Source organism: Scomber japonicus, chromosome 8, assembly GCF_027409825.1.
Source record: "Scomber japonicus isolate fScoJap1 chromosome 8, fScoJap1.pri, whole genome shotgun sequence".
In the NCBI taxonomy this organism is placed as follows: Eukaryota; Metazoa; Chordata; class Actinopteri; order Scombriformes; family Scombridae; genus Scomber; species Scomber japonicus.
The window spans coordinates 34515252-34530251 of record NC_070585.1 but is presented as its reverse complement, the minus strand read 5'-3'; the positions used below and the strand labels follow the sequence as shown (position 1 = coordinate 34530251).

Genomic DNA, 15000 nt, shown 5'->3' with positions numbered 1-15000 from the left:
ATCCTCTGTTTAACCCTCGATGCCTAGAGGCTGATGGCATCCAGTTATACTGCCCCCCCATGGCTGGAGGGCGTAGGGCCCTAACCCTAGTACCCCCCCCCTCGCCCCAAGCTAAGGGTCCCATCCACCCCCCCCCCCCCCCGTCCCATCCACCCCCCCCCCCGTCCCATCCACATTCATTCAATAAGGCTCTATAGTAGCCGGTGTGAACCAATCAGAAGCCAGAGTCAGGGTCATGTGACAGGAAGCAAAACATTTTTATTTTTTTACAAAAAACACAAAAACTAAAAAATATAGGAGTCTTCATCGAGGCGTCTGATTGGCCGAGCCGCTCTATGATGTCATCATACGAGGAGCGATGCTCATCCTCAGCGAGGCGTCTGATTGGCCGAGCCGCTCTATGATGTCATCATACGAGGAGCGAGGCGTCTGATTGGCCGAGCCGCTCTATGATGTCATCATACGAGGAGCGATGCTCATCGACATCAGTTCCTGGAACAGAAGCTTGCAGGCGTACGGCATCCTGACCAATGAGATCTGAGGAGACAAGGGGGGGGGGGGGGTTAGTGAGGAAGAGGAGGGGGGGCAGGGAGGAAGAGGAGGGGGGGTCAGTGAGGGGGCAGGGAGGGGGGGTCAGTGAGGAAGAGGAGGGGGATGAAGGGGATGAAAGTGAGGAAGGTGATGATGATGATGAAGAGGAGGGGGGGCATTAGTGAGGAAGAGGAGGGGGGGGGGCAGGGAGGAAGAGGAGGATGATGAAGGTAACCTACCTGAGTCTTGTTCCTGCAGCCTCTACACTCGTAGGTGTGTGTGCGTGTGTTGGCGATGGGTTAGGGTGATGGGGGGGGGGTTAGTGAGGAGGGGGGAGGGGGGGTTAGTGGGGGGGGTGATGAAGGTGATGAGGAAGAGGAGGAGGATGAAGGAGCTTACCTGAGTCTTGTTCCTGCAGCCTCTACACTCATACGTGTGTGTGCGTGTGTTGGCGATGGGTTAGGGTGATGGGGGGGGGGTTAGTGAGGAGGGGGGGGGGTGATGAAGGTGAGGAAGAGGATGATGATGATGAAGGTAACCTACCTGGGTCTTGTTCCTGCAGCCTCTACACTCATACGTGTGTGTGCGTGTGTTGGCGATGGGTTAGGGTGATGGGGGGGGGGGTCAGTGAGGAGGGGGGGGGGTGATGAAGGTGATGAGGAAGAGGAGGATGATGAAGATGCTTACCTGAGTCTTGTTCCTGCAGCCTCGGCACTCGTAGGTGTGTGTGCGTGTGTTGGCGATGGGTTAGGGTGATGGGGGGGGGGGTCAGTGAGGAGGGGGGGGGGTGATGAAGGTGATGAGGAAGAGGAGGATGATGAAGATGCTTACCTGAGTCTTGTTCCTGCAGCCTCGGCACTCGTAGGTGTGTGTGCGTGTGTTGGCGATGGGTTAGGGTGATGGGGGGGGGGGTCAGTGAGGAGGGGGGGGGGTGATGAAGGTGATGAGGAAGAGGATGATGATGAAGATGCTTACCTGGGTCTTGTTCCTGCAGCCTCTACACTCATACGTGTGTGTGCGTGTGTTGGCGATGGGTTAGGGTGATGATGAGGATGGGGGGGGGGTTAGTGGGGGGGGGGGGGGGTGATGAAGGTGAGGAAGAGGAGGATGATGAAGGAGCTTACCTGAGTCTTGTTCCTGCAGCCTCTACACTCGTAGGTGTGTGTGCGTGTGTTGGCGATGGCCATCAGGCCGCAGAGGTTACACACATGAACCTGGTACGGGTCCGACGCCTCAAACAGACGCTCACGCAGGAACTGAGCGGCGCCGTGAGCAATCTGACAGTCACGCTCCATCTCACCAAACCGGAGACCTCCATCCCTGGGGGGGGCAGGGAGAGAGGGTTAGAGACGGGGGGGGCAGGGGGAGAGGGTTAGAGAGGGGGGGGACAGGGGGGGAGACAGGTTAGAGAGGGGGGGGGCAGGGGGAGAGGGTTAGAGAGGGGGTTAGAGAGGGGGGGGCAGGGGGAGAGGGTTAGAGACGGGGGGGGCAGGGGGAGAGGTTAGAGACGGGGTTAGAGAGGGGGGGGGCAGGGGGAGGGGGGGGGCAGGGGGAGAGGGTTAGAGACAGGGTTAGAGGGGGGGGGCAGGGGGAGAGAGTTAGAGACGGGGGGGAGAGGTTAGAGACGGGGGGGGGGACAGGGGGAGAGGGTTAGAGACGGGGGGGGACAGGGGGAGAGGGTTAGAGAGGGGGGGGACAGGGGGAGAGGGTTAGAGAGGGGGGGGACAGGGGGAGAGGGTTAGAGACAGGGTTAGAGAGGGGGGGGCAGGGGGAGAGGGTTAGAGAGGGGGGGACAGGGGGGGGGCACAGGGGGAGAGGGTTAGAGAGGGGGGGGCAGGGGGAGAGGTTAGAGAGGGGGGGGCAGAGGGAGAGGTTATAGACGGGGGGGGCAGGGGGAGAGGGTTAGAGAGGGGGGGGACAGGGGGGCAGGGGGAGAGGGTTAGAGAGGGGGGGGGACAGGGGGGGGGCACAGGGGGACAGGGTTAGAGGGGGGGGGGCAGGTTAGAGAGGGGGGGGCAGGGGGGGGGGCACAGGGTTATAGATGGGGGGGGGACAGACGGCGTCTCACCGGGACCGGCCCTCCATGGGCTGGCGGTTGAGGATCTGGACCGGGCCGCGGGCTCTGGAGTGGATCTTATCGTCCACCATGTGTTTCAGACGCTGGTAGTACGTCGGCCCGATGAAGATCTGAGACGTCAGCTTCCTCCCCGTGAACCCGTTATACAGAACCTGGAACCAGAACCCACCAGAACCCGTTATACAGAACCTGGAACCAGAACCCACCAGAACCCGTTATACAGAACCTGGAACCAGAACCCACCAGAACCCGTTATACAGAACCTGGAACCAGAACCCACCAGAACCCGTTATACAGAACCTAGAACCAGAACCCACCAGAACCCGTTATACAGAACCTAGAACCAGAACCCACCAGAACCCGTTATACAGAACCTGGAACCAGAACCCACCAGAACCCACCAGAACCCGTTATACAGAACCTAGAACCAGAACCCACCAGAACCCGTTATACAGAACCTAGAACCAGAACCCACCAGAACCCGTTATACAGAACCTAGAACCAGAACCCACCAGAACCCACCAGAACCCGTTATACAGAACCTAGAACCAGAACCCACCAGAACCCGTTATACAGAACCTAGAACCAGAACCCACCAGAACCCGTTATACAGAACCTGGAACCAGAACCCACCAGAACCCACCAGAACCCGTTATACAGAACCTAGAACCAGAACCCACCAGAACCCGTTATACAGAACCTGGAACCAGAACCCACCAGAACCCACCAGAACCCGTTATACAGAACCTAGAACCAGAACCCACCAGAACCCGTTATACAGAACCTAGAACCAGAACCCACCAGAACCCGTTATACAGAACCTAGAACCAGAACCCACCAGAACCCACCAGAACCCGTTATACAGAACCTAGAACCAGAACCCACCAGAACCCGTTATACAGAACCTAGAACCAGAACCCACCAGAACCCGTTATACAGAACCTAGAACCAGAACCCACCAGAACCCGTTATACAGAACCTGGAACCAGAACCCACCAGAACCCACCAGAACCCACCAGAACCCACCAGAACCCACCAGAACCCACCAGAACCCACCAGAACTAGAATTATTAATTTTGTACCCAGAGAACTTTCCAATGTCAGATTTAGAAGCTACTCTGTAAATCTGTCAAAAACAATATGATGTCATCTGCAAATAAAGAAATGAGGTGGTCTCTATATATTCCTGCATGTGATCTCACTGCTACAGCCAAAGGTTCTATTGCTAATGTAAATCACAGCGGTGACGAAGGACACCCTTGTCTTGGTGATCGCTGGAGGTTGAAAGGTTTTGAAATATTGTTATTGGATAAAATTTGACCATGCAGGATTTGTATATATTAATCTAATCCATTGAATAAATGATTCACCCAATCCATATCTTGGAAGTCAAATGCTTGGCGGGCATGGGGGGGTAACTAACGGGCATGGAGGGGTAACTAACGGGCATGGAGGGGTAACTAACGGGCATGGAGGGGTAACTAACGGGCATGGAGGGGTAACTAACGGGCATGGAGGGGTAACTAACGGGCATGGAGGGGTAACTAACGGGCATGGAGGGGGTAACTAACGGGCATGGAGGGGTAACTAACGGGCATGGAGGGGTAACTAACGGGCATGGAGGGGGAACTAACGGGCATGGAGGGGTAACTAACGGGCATGGAGGGGTAACTAACGGGCATGGAGGGGGTAACTAACGGGCATGGAGGGGTAACTAACGGGCATGGAGGGGTAACTAACGGGCATGGAGGGGGTAACTAACGGGCATGGAGGGGTAACTAACGGGCATGGAGGGGTAACTAACGGGCATGGAGGGGGTAACTATCGTCTCATGTGAGAACCTTTAGTCTCACAGAACCTCGCTGCTCATCAGAGATCAGATAAATGTTTGTCTTCTGGAGAGAGTCTCACATCCATCAGACTAACCCCCCCCTGTAGCTAACCCTAACCCTAACCCCACCCTACAGGAAGAACATCCATGAGACTAACCCCCCCGTAACTAATCCTGTAGGAAGAACATCTTATAGAGAACATCTTATATATATATATATATATAAGATGTTCTCTATAGTCAGTGGTTATGAAGCGTTGCTGCGTCTCTCTCTGATGTCTGGACTTGTAACCGATCCAAGCTTTGTCCCAAAGTCAGACCGTAATGCTTTTAGACAGTATTGATTATTGATTACCTCGTTGCCTCTCAGGTATCAGACAGTATTGATTATTGATTACCTCGTTGCCTCTCAGGTATCAGACAGTATTGATCAGTATTGATTACCTCGTTGCCTCTCAGGTATCAGACAGTATTGATTACCTCGTTGCCTCTCAGGTATCAGACAGTATTGATCAGTATTGATTACCTCGTTGCCTCTCAGGTATCAGACAGTATTGATCAGTATTGATTACCTCGTTGCCTCTCAGGTATCAGACAGTATTGATCAGTATTGATCGGTATTGATTATTGATTACCTCGTTGCCTCTCAGGTATCAGACAGTATTGATCAGTATTGATTACCTCGTTGCCTCTCAGGTATCAGACAGTATTGATCAGTATTGATTACCTCGTTGCCTCTCAGGTATCAGACAGTATTGATTACCTCGTTGCCTCTCAGGTGATATCAGACAGTATTGATTATTGATTACCTCGTTGCCTCTCAGGTATCAGACAGTATTGATCGGTATTGATCAGTATTGATTACCTCGTTGCCTCTCAGGTATCAGACAGTATTGATCGGTATTGATCGGTATTGATTACCTCGTTGCCTCTCAGGTATCAGACAGTATTGATCGGTATTGATCGGTATTGATTACCTCGTTGCCTCTCAGGTATCAGACAGTATTGATTATTGATTACCTCGTTGCCTCTCAGGTATCAGACAGTATTGATTATTGATTACCTCGTTGCCTCTCAGGTATCAGACAGTATTGATTATTGATTACCTCGTTGCCTCTCAGGTGATATCCGTACTCTGACAGCAGGTTCGATACTTTCTGAACGTTCACGGCGTCGTTGAACGGCGTCGCGTCTCCGATCTCGCCTTTATTCGCCGACACCTGGAAGAGAAGTGATCAATAATGATTATTGATTATCAGGATCAGTAGGTTATTGATCAGAAGGGTTATTGATCAGTAGGGTTATTGATCAGTAGGGTTATTGATCAGTAGGGTTATTGATCAGTAGGGTTATTGATCAGTAGGGTTATTGATCAGTAGGTTATTGATCGTTGGGTTATTGATCAGTAGGTTATTGATCAGTAGGTTATTGATGGTTACCTTTCCCTGCAGACACTCGATCAGATGGCCGACTGTCATTCTGGACGGGATGGCGTGCGGGTTGATGATGATGTCAGGCGTGATCCCCTCGCAGGTGAACGGCATGTCCTTCAAACAAACACATTTTAACTGGAGAACATTCAGCAGGTGTGCAACTTCCTGTCAAGTGACTTATCTACTTCCTGTTTACCTCTTGTCTGTACTGGATCCCGCAGGTTCCCTTCTGTCCGTGTCGGCTGGCGAACTTGTCCCCGATCTGAGGAATCCGGACCGACCGCACCTGCAGGACATCAACCAATCAGAGTTAGTGAGAAGTGTGTCAGGTGTGTCTCAGGTGTCTCAGGTCTATCTCAGGTGTGTCTCAGGTCTATCTCAGGTGTGTCTCAGGTGTGTCTCAGGTCTATCTCAGGTGTGTCTCAGGTCTGTCTCAGGTCTGTCTCAGGTCTATCTCAGGTCTGTCTCAGGTCTGTCTCAGGTCTGTCTCAGGTCTATCTCAGGTCTGTCTCAGGTGTCTCAGGTGTGTCTCAGGTGTGTCTCAGGTGTGTCTCAGGTGTGTCTCAGGTCTATCTCAGGTGTGTCTCAGGTCTATCTCAGGTGTGTCTCAGGTCTATCTCAGGTGTGTCTCAGGTGTGTCTCAGGTGTGTCTCAGGTGTCTCTCAGGTCTGTCTCAGGTGTGTCTCAGGTGTGTCTCAGGTGTCTCTCAGGTGTGTCTCAGGTGTGTCTCAGGTCTATCTCAGGTGTCTCAGGTGTGTCTCAGGTCTGTCTCAGGTGTGTCTCAGGTCTGTCTCAGGTGTGTCTCAGGTGTGTCTCAGGTCTGTCTCAGGTGTGTCTCAGGTGTGTCTCAGGTGTATCTCAGGTGTGTCTCAGGTGTATCTCAGGTGTGTCTCAGGTGTGTCCTCTCACCCTGATTTTGCAGAACTTGTATCCCTCCTGGTTCAGGGTCACCATGACCTGGTCCACGATGCCGGTCTCGCTGGTCCTGAGGAAGGTGCTGCAGTCCCTCTTGGTGTAGCGCCGGTTGGTGCTGTCCAGCTCGTCGTCGTTCTCCGGCAGCGTCACCGTCTTCCCGATGATCACGTCCTCGCCGGAGACTCGCACGCCGGGCGCGATCAGGCCGTCGTCGTCCAGCTTGTCGTAGATGGCGTGTCTCATACCTGAAAGGAGAGGAGAGCTTTACCTGGACAGGTGAGGACAGGTACCTGCGGCCCCCAGGCGAGGACAGGTACCTGCGGCCCCCAGGCGAGGACAGGTACCTGCGGCCCCCAGGTGAGGACAGGTACCTGCGGCCCCCAGGTGAGGACAGGTACCTGCGGCCCACAGGTGAGGACAGGTACCTGCGGCCCACAGGTGAGGACAGGTACCTGCGGCCCACAGGTGAGGACAGGTGAATAATGGAGGCACAAGTTCCTTTTTAAAGCTGCTGCTGTGTTGTGGAACAGCTTCCTGTTACACATCCAGCTGTTAAACATGAGAGGAGCTTATAGAAGTCAGGTCAGGACTTATTTATGGAACAGCTTTATAATGACAGTTTTACTTTGTGTTTATTATTTGATTTAATTTGTGCTGATTCAGTTTCATGTTGTTTGTCTTTAACATGTTTTATGTCTAGTGTATCTGATCATGTGATCTCTGATCATGTGATCATGTGATCATGTGATCATGTGATCTCTGGGGTTACTGTTCTCACCCTGACAGGTTTCACGCGTCGGCTTCTCAAAGATCTCCTCCTGGTCGAAGCCTTTCTTGGACTCCTGCTCTTTGTAGGATCGATAGAAGACGGACCTGAAGAACCCTCGGTCCACCGCAGACCGGTTCATGATCACTGAGTCCTCCTGGTTGTAACCCGTGTACGAGGCGATGGCCACGATGGAGTTAATACCTGAAACACAGGTAGGGGGGACAGGTGAGGACAGGTGAGGACAGGTGGAGGACAGGTGGAGGACAGGTGGAGGACAGGTGGAGGACAGACAGGTGGAGGACAGACAGGTGAGGACAGGTGGAGGACAGGTAGAGGACAGACAGGTGAGGACAGGTGGAGGACAGGTAGAGGACAGACAGGTGAGGACAGACAGGTGAGGACAGGTGGAGGACAGGTAGAGGACAGACAGGTGAGGACAGACAGGTGAGGACAGGTGGAGGACAGGTAGAGGACAGACAGGTGAGGACAGACAGGTGAGGACAGGTGGAAGACATGTGGAAGACAGGTGAGGACAGACAGGTGAGGACAGACAGGTGAGGACAGGTGGAGGACAGACAGGTGAGGGCAGGTGAGGACAGGTGAGGGCAGGTGGAGGACAGGTGAGGACAGACAGGTGGAGGACAGGTGAGGTCAGACAGGTGAAGGACAGGTGAGGACAGACAGGTGAGGACAGACAGGTGAGGACAGGTGAGGACAGGTGGAGGACAGGTGGAGGACAGACAGGTGGAGGACAGACAGGTGAGGACAGGTGGAGGACAGGTAGAGGACAGACAGGTGAGGACAGGTGGAGGACAGGTAGAGGACAGACAGGTGAGGACAGACAGGTGAGGACAGGTGGAGGACAGGTAGAGGACAGACAGGTGAGGACAGACAGGTGAGGACAGGTGGAGGACAGGTAGAGGACAGACAGGTGAGGACAGACAGGTGAGGACAGGTGGAAGACATGTGGAAGACAGGTGAGGACAGACAGGTGAGGACAGACAGGTGAGGACAGACAGGTGAGGACAGGTGGAGGACAGACAGGTGAGGGCAGGTGAGGACAGGTGAGGGCAGGTGGAGGACAGGTGAGGACAGACAGGTGGAGGACAGGTGAGGTCAGACAGGTGAAGGACAGGTGAGGACAGACAGGTGAGGACAGACAGGTGAGGACAGGTGAGGACAGGTGAGGACAGGTGAGGACAGACAGGTGAGGATAGACAGGTGAGGACAGACAGGTGGAGGACAGGTGAGGACAGACAGGTGAGGACAGGTGAGGACAGGTGGAGGACAGACAGGTGAGGACAGGTGAGGACAGGTGAGGACAGACAGGTGAGGACAGACAGGTGAGGACAGGTGGAGGACAGGTGGAGGACAGGTGAGGACAGGTGGAGGACAGACAGGTGAGGACAGACAGGTGAGGACAGACAGGTGAAGGACAGGTGAGGACAGACAGGTGGAGGACAGGTGAGGACAGTACCTGCAGGCAGCTCTCTGAAGCGCAGGTACTCCATGGACCTGGTGGTGACGAGCGGTTTCTGAGGGTAGTAGAGGACGTGAGCCAGCGTGTCCATCCGCACGTGGAAGTTAGTGATGTAGACGCCCATCGCCTGTTTGCCCATAGCAGACTGGTACGTGTTCCTGGGAGACTGAGACACACGGGACAGATCATCAACACACATGGTTATCCAGCTTAGGTAACCACGGTAACCACACACACACCATAAACATGGTTACCTGGTAGTGGCGTGTGCGTGGTTGCTATGGTTACCTGGTGGCGGTGTGTGTGTGTGTGTGGTTGCTATGGTTACCTGGTAGTGGGGTGTGTGTGTGTGTGTGTGTTGTGTGTGGTTGCTATGGTTACCTGGTAGCGGTCTGTGTGTGTGTGGTTGCTATGGTTACCTGGTTGTGGTGTGTGTGTGTGTGGTTGCTATGGTTACCTGGTTGTGGTGTGTGTGTGGTTGCTATGGTTACCTGGTTGTGGTGTGTGTGTGTGTGTGTGGTTGCTATGGTTACCTGGTAGTGGTGTGTGTGTGTGTGTGGTTGCTATAGTTACCTGGTAGTATTGTGAGTGTGTGTGTGTGTGTGTGTGTGTGGTTGCTATGGTTACCTGGTTGTGGTGTGTGTGTGTGTGTGTGGTTGCTATGGTTACCTGGTAGTGGTGTGTGTGGTTGCCATGGTTACCTGGTTGTGGTCGGGGAAGGGGATGATGGAGGCGCAGACCCCCAGGATCATGGACGGGTGGATCTCACAGTGAGTGTACGTGGAGCAGTAAGCCACTCCTTTCTCCTGAAGGTCATCAGGGGTCATCGCCAGCATCACCGTCTCCTCCTCCAGCGTGTCAATATACTCCACCACACCACTCGCCACCAGGTCCTGCCAGCTGGGGGACACGAGGGACAGGGGGGACAGGTGGGACAGGTGAGACATGTTAGACAGGAGGGACAGGTGGGACAGGTTAGACATGTTAGACAGGTGGGACAGGGGGGACAGGTGAGAGACAGGAGGGACAGGTTAGACAGGGGGGACAGGTGAGAGACAGGGGGGACAGGTGAGAGACAGGGGGGACAGGAGGGACAGGGGAGACAGGTGAGAGACAGGAGGGACAGGTGGGACAGGAGGGACAGGAGGGACAGGTGGGACAGGTTAGACAGGTGAGGGACAGGTGAGGGACAGGTAGAGACAGGTAGAGACATGTTGGACAGGTGAGGGACAGGTGTGGGACAGGTGAGGGACAGGTAGAGACAGGTAGGACAGGTAAGGGACAGGAGGGACAGGTAGAGACAGGTAGGGACAGGTAGAGACAGGTGGGACAGGTGAGGGACAGGTAGAGACAGGTGGGACAGGTGTGGGACAGGTAGAGACAGGTGGGACAGGTGAGGGACAGGTAGAGACAGGTAGGGACATGTTGGACAGGTGGGACAGGTAAGGGACAGGAGGGACAGGTGAGACAGGTAGGGACATGTTGGACAGGTGGGACAGGTGAGGGACAGGTGAGGGACAGGTGAGGGACAGGTAGAGACAGGTAGGGACATGTTGGACAGGTGGGACAGGTAGAGACAGGTGGGACAGGTGAGGGACAGGTAAGGGACAGGTGAGGGACAGGTAGGGACATGTTGGACAGGTGGGACAGGTAAGGGACAGGTGAGGGACAGGTTGGACAGACCTGTAGTTGTTGTACTCTCTCTCCTTCAGCTGGTCGATGTGACGTCTCTTCAGCAGAAGTTTCTGTTTCTCTACGATCAGCAGCGGCCGGCAGATCCTCCCGGCGTCCGTATAGATCCTGATCTCCCGCTCTCTGATGTCTCTGATCATGGACACCTGGAACCACCATCATCATCACCTTCATCACCTTCATCATCATCACCATCACCATCATCATCATCATCATCACTACCACCATCATCATCATCACCATCATCATCATCACTATCATCACCATCATCATCACCACCATCATCATCATCATCACCACCATCACCATCATCATCATCGTAATGATAATGGCGGTGATGAAGATCACTGACCTCAGACACGATGATGTCCATCTGGCGGCGGAGCTTCCTCAGCGTGTTCATCAGCTGTTCGGGGTCTTTGTGGATCCCGACCCAGCAGCCGTTCACGAAGATCTTCGTAGCGCTGAAACACAAACCGATCGATTCAGACTCTGCCCCCTGCTGGTCCTGCTGGTCAGGTAGAGACTAAACTCTGCCCCCTGCTGGTCCTGCTGGTCAGGTAGAGACTAAACTCTGCCCCCTGCTGGTCAGGTAGAGTCTAAACTCTGGCCCCTGCTGGTCAGGTAGAGACTAAACTCTGCCCCCTGCTGGTCCTGCTGGTCAGGTAGAGACTAAACTCTGCCCCCTGCTGGTCAGGTAGAGTCTAAACTCTGGCCCCTGCTGGTCAGGTAGAGTCTAAACTCTGCCCCCTGCTGGTCAGGTAGAGACTAAACTCTGCCCCCTGCTGGTCCTGCTGGTCAGGTAGAGACTAAACTCTGCCCCCTGCTGGTCAGGTAGAGACTAAACTCTGCCCCCTGCTGGTCAGGTAGAGACTAAACTCTGCCCCCTGCTGGTCCTGCTGGTCAGGTAGAGACTAAACTCTGCCCCCTGCTGGTCAGGTAGAGTCTAAACTCTGCCCCCTGCTGGTCAGGTAGAGACTAAACTCTGCCCCCTGCTGGTCAGGTAGAGACTAAACTCTTCCCCCTGCTGGTCCTGCTGGTCAGGTAGAGTCTAAACTCTGCCCCCTGCTGGTCAGGTAGAGTCTAAACTCTGCCCCCTGCTGGTCCTGCTGGTCAGGTAGAGTCTAAACTCTGCCCCCTGCTGGTCAGGTAGAGTCTAAACTCTGCCCCCTGCTGGTCAGGTAGAGACTAAACTCTGCCCCCTGCTGGTCAGGTAGAGACTAAACTCTGCCCCCTGCTGGTCAGGTAGAGTCTAAACTCTGCCCCCTGCTGGTCCTGCTGGTCAGGTAGAGACTAAACTCTGCCCCCTGCTGGTCAGGTAGAGTCTAAACTCTGGCCCCTGCTGGTCCTGCTGGTCAGGTAGAGTCTAAACTCTGGCCCCTGCTGGTCCTGCTGGTCAGGTAGAGTCTAAACTCTGCCCCCTGCTGGTCCTGCTGATCAGGTAGAGTCTAAACTCTGCCCCCTGCTGGTCAGGTAGAGACTAAACTCTGCCCCCTGCTGGTCAGGTAGAGTCTAAACTCTGCCCCCTGCTGGTCAGGTAGAGACTAAACTCTGCCCCCTGCTGGTCAGGTAGAGACTAAACTCTGCCCCCTGCTGGTCCTGCTGGTCAGGTAGAGTCTAAACTCTGCCCCCTGCTGGTCAGGTAGAGACTAAACTCTGCCCCCTGCTGGTCAGGTAGAGTCTAAACTCTGCCCCCTGCTGGTCAGGTAGAGTCTAAACTCTGCCCCCTGCTGGTCAGGTAGAGTCTAAACTCTGCCCCCTGCTGGTCCTGCTGGTCAGGTAGAGTCTAAACTCTGCCCCCTGCTGGTCAGGTAGAGTCTAAACTCTGCCCCCTGCTGGTCCTGCTGGTCAGGTAGAGTCTAAACTCTGCCCCCTGCTGGTCAGGTAGAGTCTAAACTCTGCCCCCTGCTGGTCAGGTAGAGTCTAAACTCTGCCCCCTGCTGGTCCTGCTGGTCAGGTAGAGTCTAAACTCTGCCCCCTGCTGGTCAGGTAGAGACTAAACTCTGCCCCCTGCTGGTCAGGTAGAGTCTAAACTCTGCCCCCTGCTGGTCCTGCTGGTCAGGTAGAGACTAAACTCTGCCCCCTGCTGGTCAGGTAGAGTCTAAACTCTGCCCCCTGCTGGTCCTGCTGGTCAGGTAGAGTCTAAACTCTGCCCCCTGCTGGTCAGGTAGAGACTAAACTCTGCCCCCTGCTGGTCAGGTAGAGACTAAACTCTGCCCCCTGCTGGTCCTGCTGGTCAGGTAGAGTATAAACTCTGGCCCCTGCTGGTCAGGTAGAGTCTAAACTCTGGCCCCTGCTGGTCCTGCTGGTCAGGTAGAGACTAAACTCTGCCCCCTGCTGGTCCTGCTGGTCAGGTAGAGTATAAACTCTGCCCCCTGCTGGTCAGGTAGAGTCTAAACTCTGGCCCCTGCTGGTCCTGCTGGTCAGGTAGAGACTAAACTCTGCCCCCTGCTGGTCCTGCTGGTCAGGTAGAGACTAAACTCTGCCCCCTGCTGGTCAGGTAGAGTCTAAACTCTGCCCCCTGCTGGTCAGGTAGAGTCTAAACTCTGCCCCCTGCTGGTCCTGCTGGTCCTGCTGGTCAGGTAGAGACTAAACTCTGCCCCCTGCTGGTCAGGTAGAGTCTAAACTCTGGCCCCTGCTGGTCCTGCTGGTCCTGCTGGTCAGGTAGAGTCTAAACTCTGCCCCCTGCTGGTCCTGCTGATCAGGTAGAGTCTAAACTCTGCCCCCTGCTGGTCAGGTAGAGACTAAACTCTGCCCCCTGCTGGTCAGGTAGAGACTAAACTCTGCCCCCTGCTGGTCAGGTAGAGACTAAACTCTGCCCCCTGCTGGTCAGGTAGAGTCTAAACTCTGCCCCCTGCTGGTCAGGTAGAGACTAAACTCTGCCCCCTGCTGGTCCTGCTGGTCAGGTAGAGTCTAAACTCTGCCCCCTGCTGGTCAGGTAGAGACTAAACTCTGGCCCCTGCTGGTCCTGCTGGTCAGGTAGAGTATAAACTCTGGCCCCTGCTGGTCAGGTAGAGTCTAAACTCTGCCCCCTGCTGGTCAGGTAGAGTCTAAACTCTGCCCCCTGCTGGTCAGGTAGAGACTAAACTCTGCCCCCTGCTGGTCAGGTAGAGTCTAAACTCTGCCCCCTGCTGGTCAGGTAGAGACTAAACTCTGGCCCCTGCTGGTCCTGCTGGTCAGGTAGAGACTAAACTCTGCCCCCTGCTGGTCAGGTAGAGTCTAAACTCTGCCCCCTGCTAGTCAGGTAGAGTCTAAACTCTGCCCCCTGCTGGTCAGGTAGAGTCTAAACTCTGCCCCCTGCTGGTCCTGCTGGTCAGGTAGAGACTAAACTCTGCCCCCTGCTGGTCAGGTAGAGACTAAACTCTGCCCCCTGCTGGTCAGGTAGAGACTAAACTCTGCCCCCTGCTGGTCCTGCTGGTCCTGCTGGTCAGGTAGAGACTAAACTCTGCCCCCTGCTGGTCAGGTAGAGACTAAACTCTGCCCCCTGCTGGTCTGGTGAGGCAGACAGGAAGTGGTACTAACTCTGCGATGGCGGCAGGTGAGATCTCCTCCAGGTTCTCCATGCTCCACTCCTCCAGGAACTCGAGGATGGGGGACGGCTGTGATCCCACAGAGATGTAAGCCATCAGGGCCAAGTTCTTCACCAGCCCCACAGCGTGGCCCTGCAACACATCAACACCATCAGTACCTCTATTAATCTATTAATCTACCAATATACATCTCTCAGTACATCTATTAATCTATTAATCTATTAATCTACCAATATACATCTCTCAGTACATCTATTAATCTATTAATCTACCAATATACATCTCTCAGTACATCTATTAATCTATTAATCTATTAATCTATCAATATACATCTCTCAGTACATCTATTAATCTATTAATCTATTAATCTACCAATATACATCTCTCAGTACATCTATTAATCTATTAATCTATTAATCTACCAATATACATCTCTCAGTACATCTATTAATCTATTAATCTATTAATCTACCAATATACATCTCTCACTACATCTATTAATCTATTAATCTACCAATACACATCTCTCAGTACATCTATTAATCTATTAATCTATTAATCTACCAATATACATCTCTCAGTACATCTATTAATCTATTAATCTATTAATCTACCAATATACATCTCTCAGTACATCTATTAATCTATTAATCTATTAATCTACCAATATACATCTCTCACTACATCTATTAATCTATTAATCTACCAATACACATCTCTCAGTACATCTATTAATCTATTA

At 53.6% G+C, this 15000-nt stretch overlaps 1 protein-coding gene across 1 annotated transcript in view; it reads right to left on the bottom strand.

Moving 5' to 3' along the window:
• Positions 1 to 239: 239 nt before the first annotated feature.
• polr2b (RNA polymerase II subunit B) overlaps positions 240 to 15000 on the bottom strand; it is a 21410-nt gene continuing 6649 nt past the window's right edge. The window contains exons 11-23 of the mRNA XM_053324038.1: positions 14251 to 14390; positions 11081 to 11192; positions 10720 to 10874; positions 9738 to 9936; positions 9034 to 9202; positions 7566 to 7757; positions 6782 to 7032; positions 6069 to 6158; positions 5879 to 5986; positions 5546 to 5659; positions 2600 to 2760; positions 1656 to 1851; positions 240 to 537 (exon numbers count right to left, since the gene is read on the bottom strand). Of these exons, the coding sequence (XP_053180013.1) occupies positions 448 to 537; positions 1656 to 1851; positions 2600 to 2760; positions 5546 to 5659; positions 5879 to 5986; positions 6069 to 6158; positions 6782 to 7032; positions 7566 to 7757; positions 9034 to 9202; positions 9738 to 9936; positions 10720 to 10874; positions 11081 to 11192; positions 14251 to 14390 (1977 nt within the window). The 3' untranslated portion in view covers positions 240 to 447. The remainder of the gene's footprint in view (positions 538 to 1655; positions 1852 to 2599; positions 2761 to 5545; positions 5660 to 5878; positions 5987 to 6068; positions 6159 to 6781; positions 7033 to 7565; positions 7758 to 9033; positions 9203 to 9737; positions 9937 to 10719; positions 10875 to 11080; positions 11193 to 14250; positions 14391 to 15000) is intronic.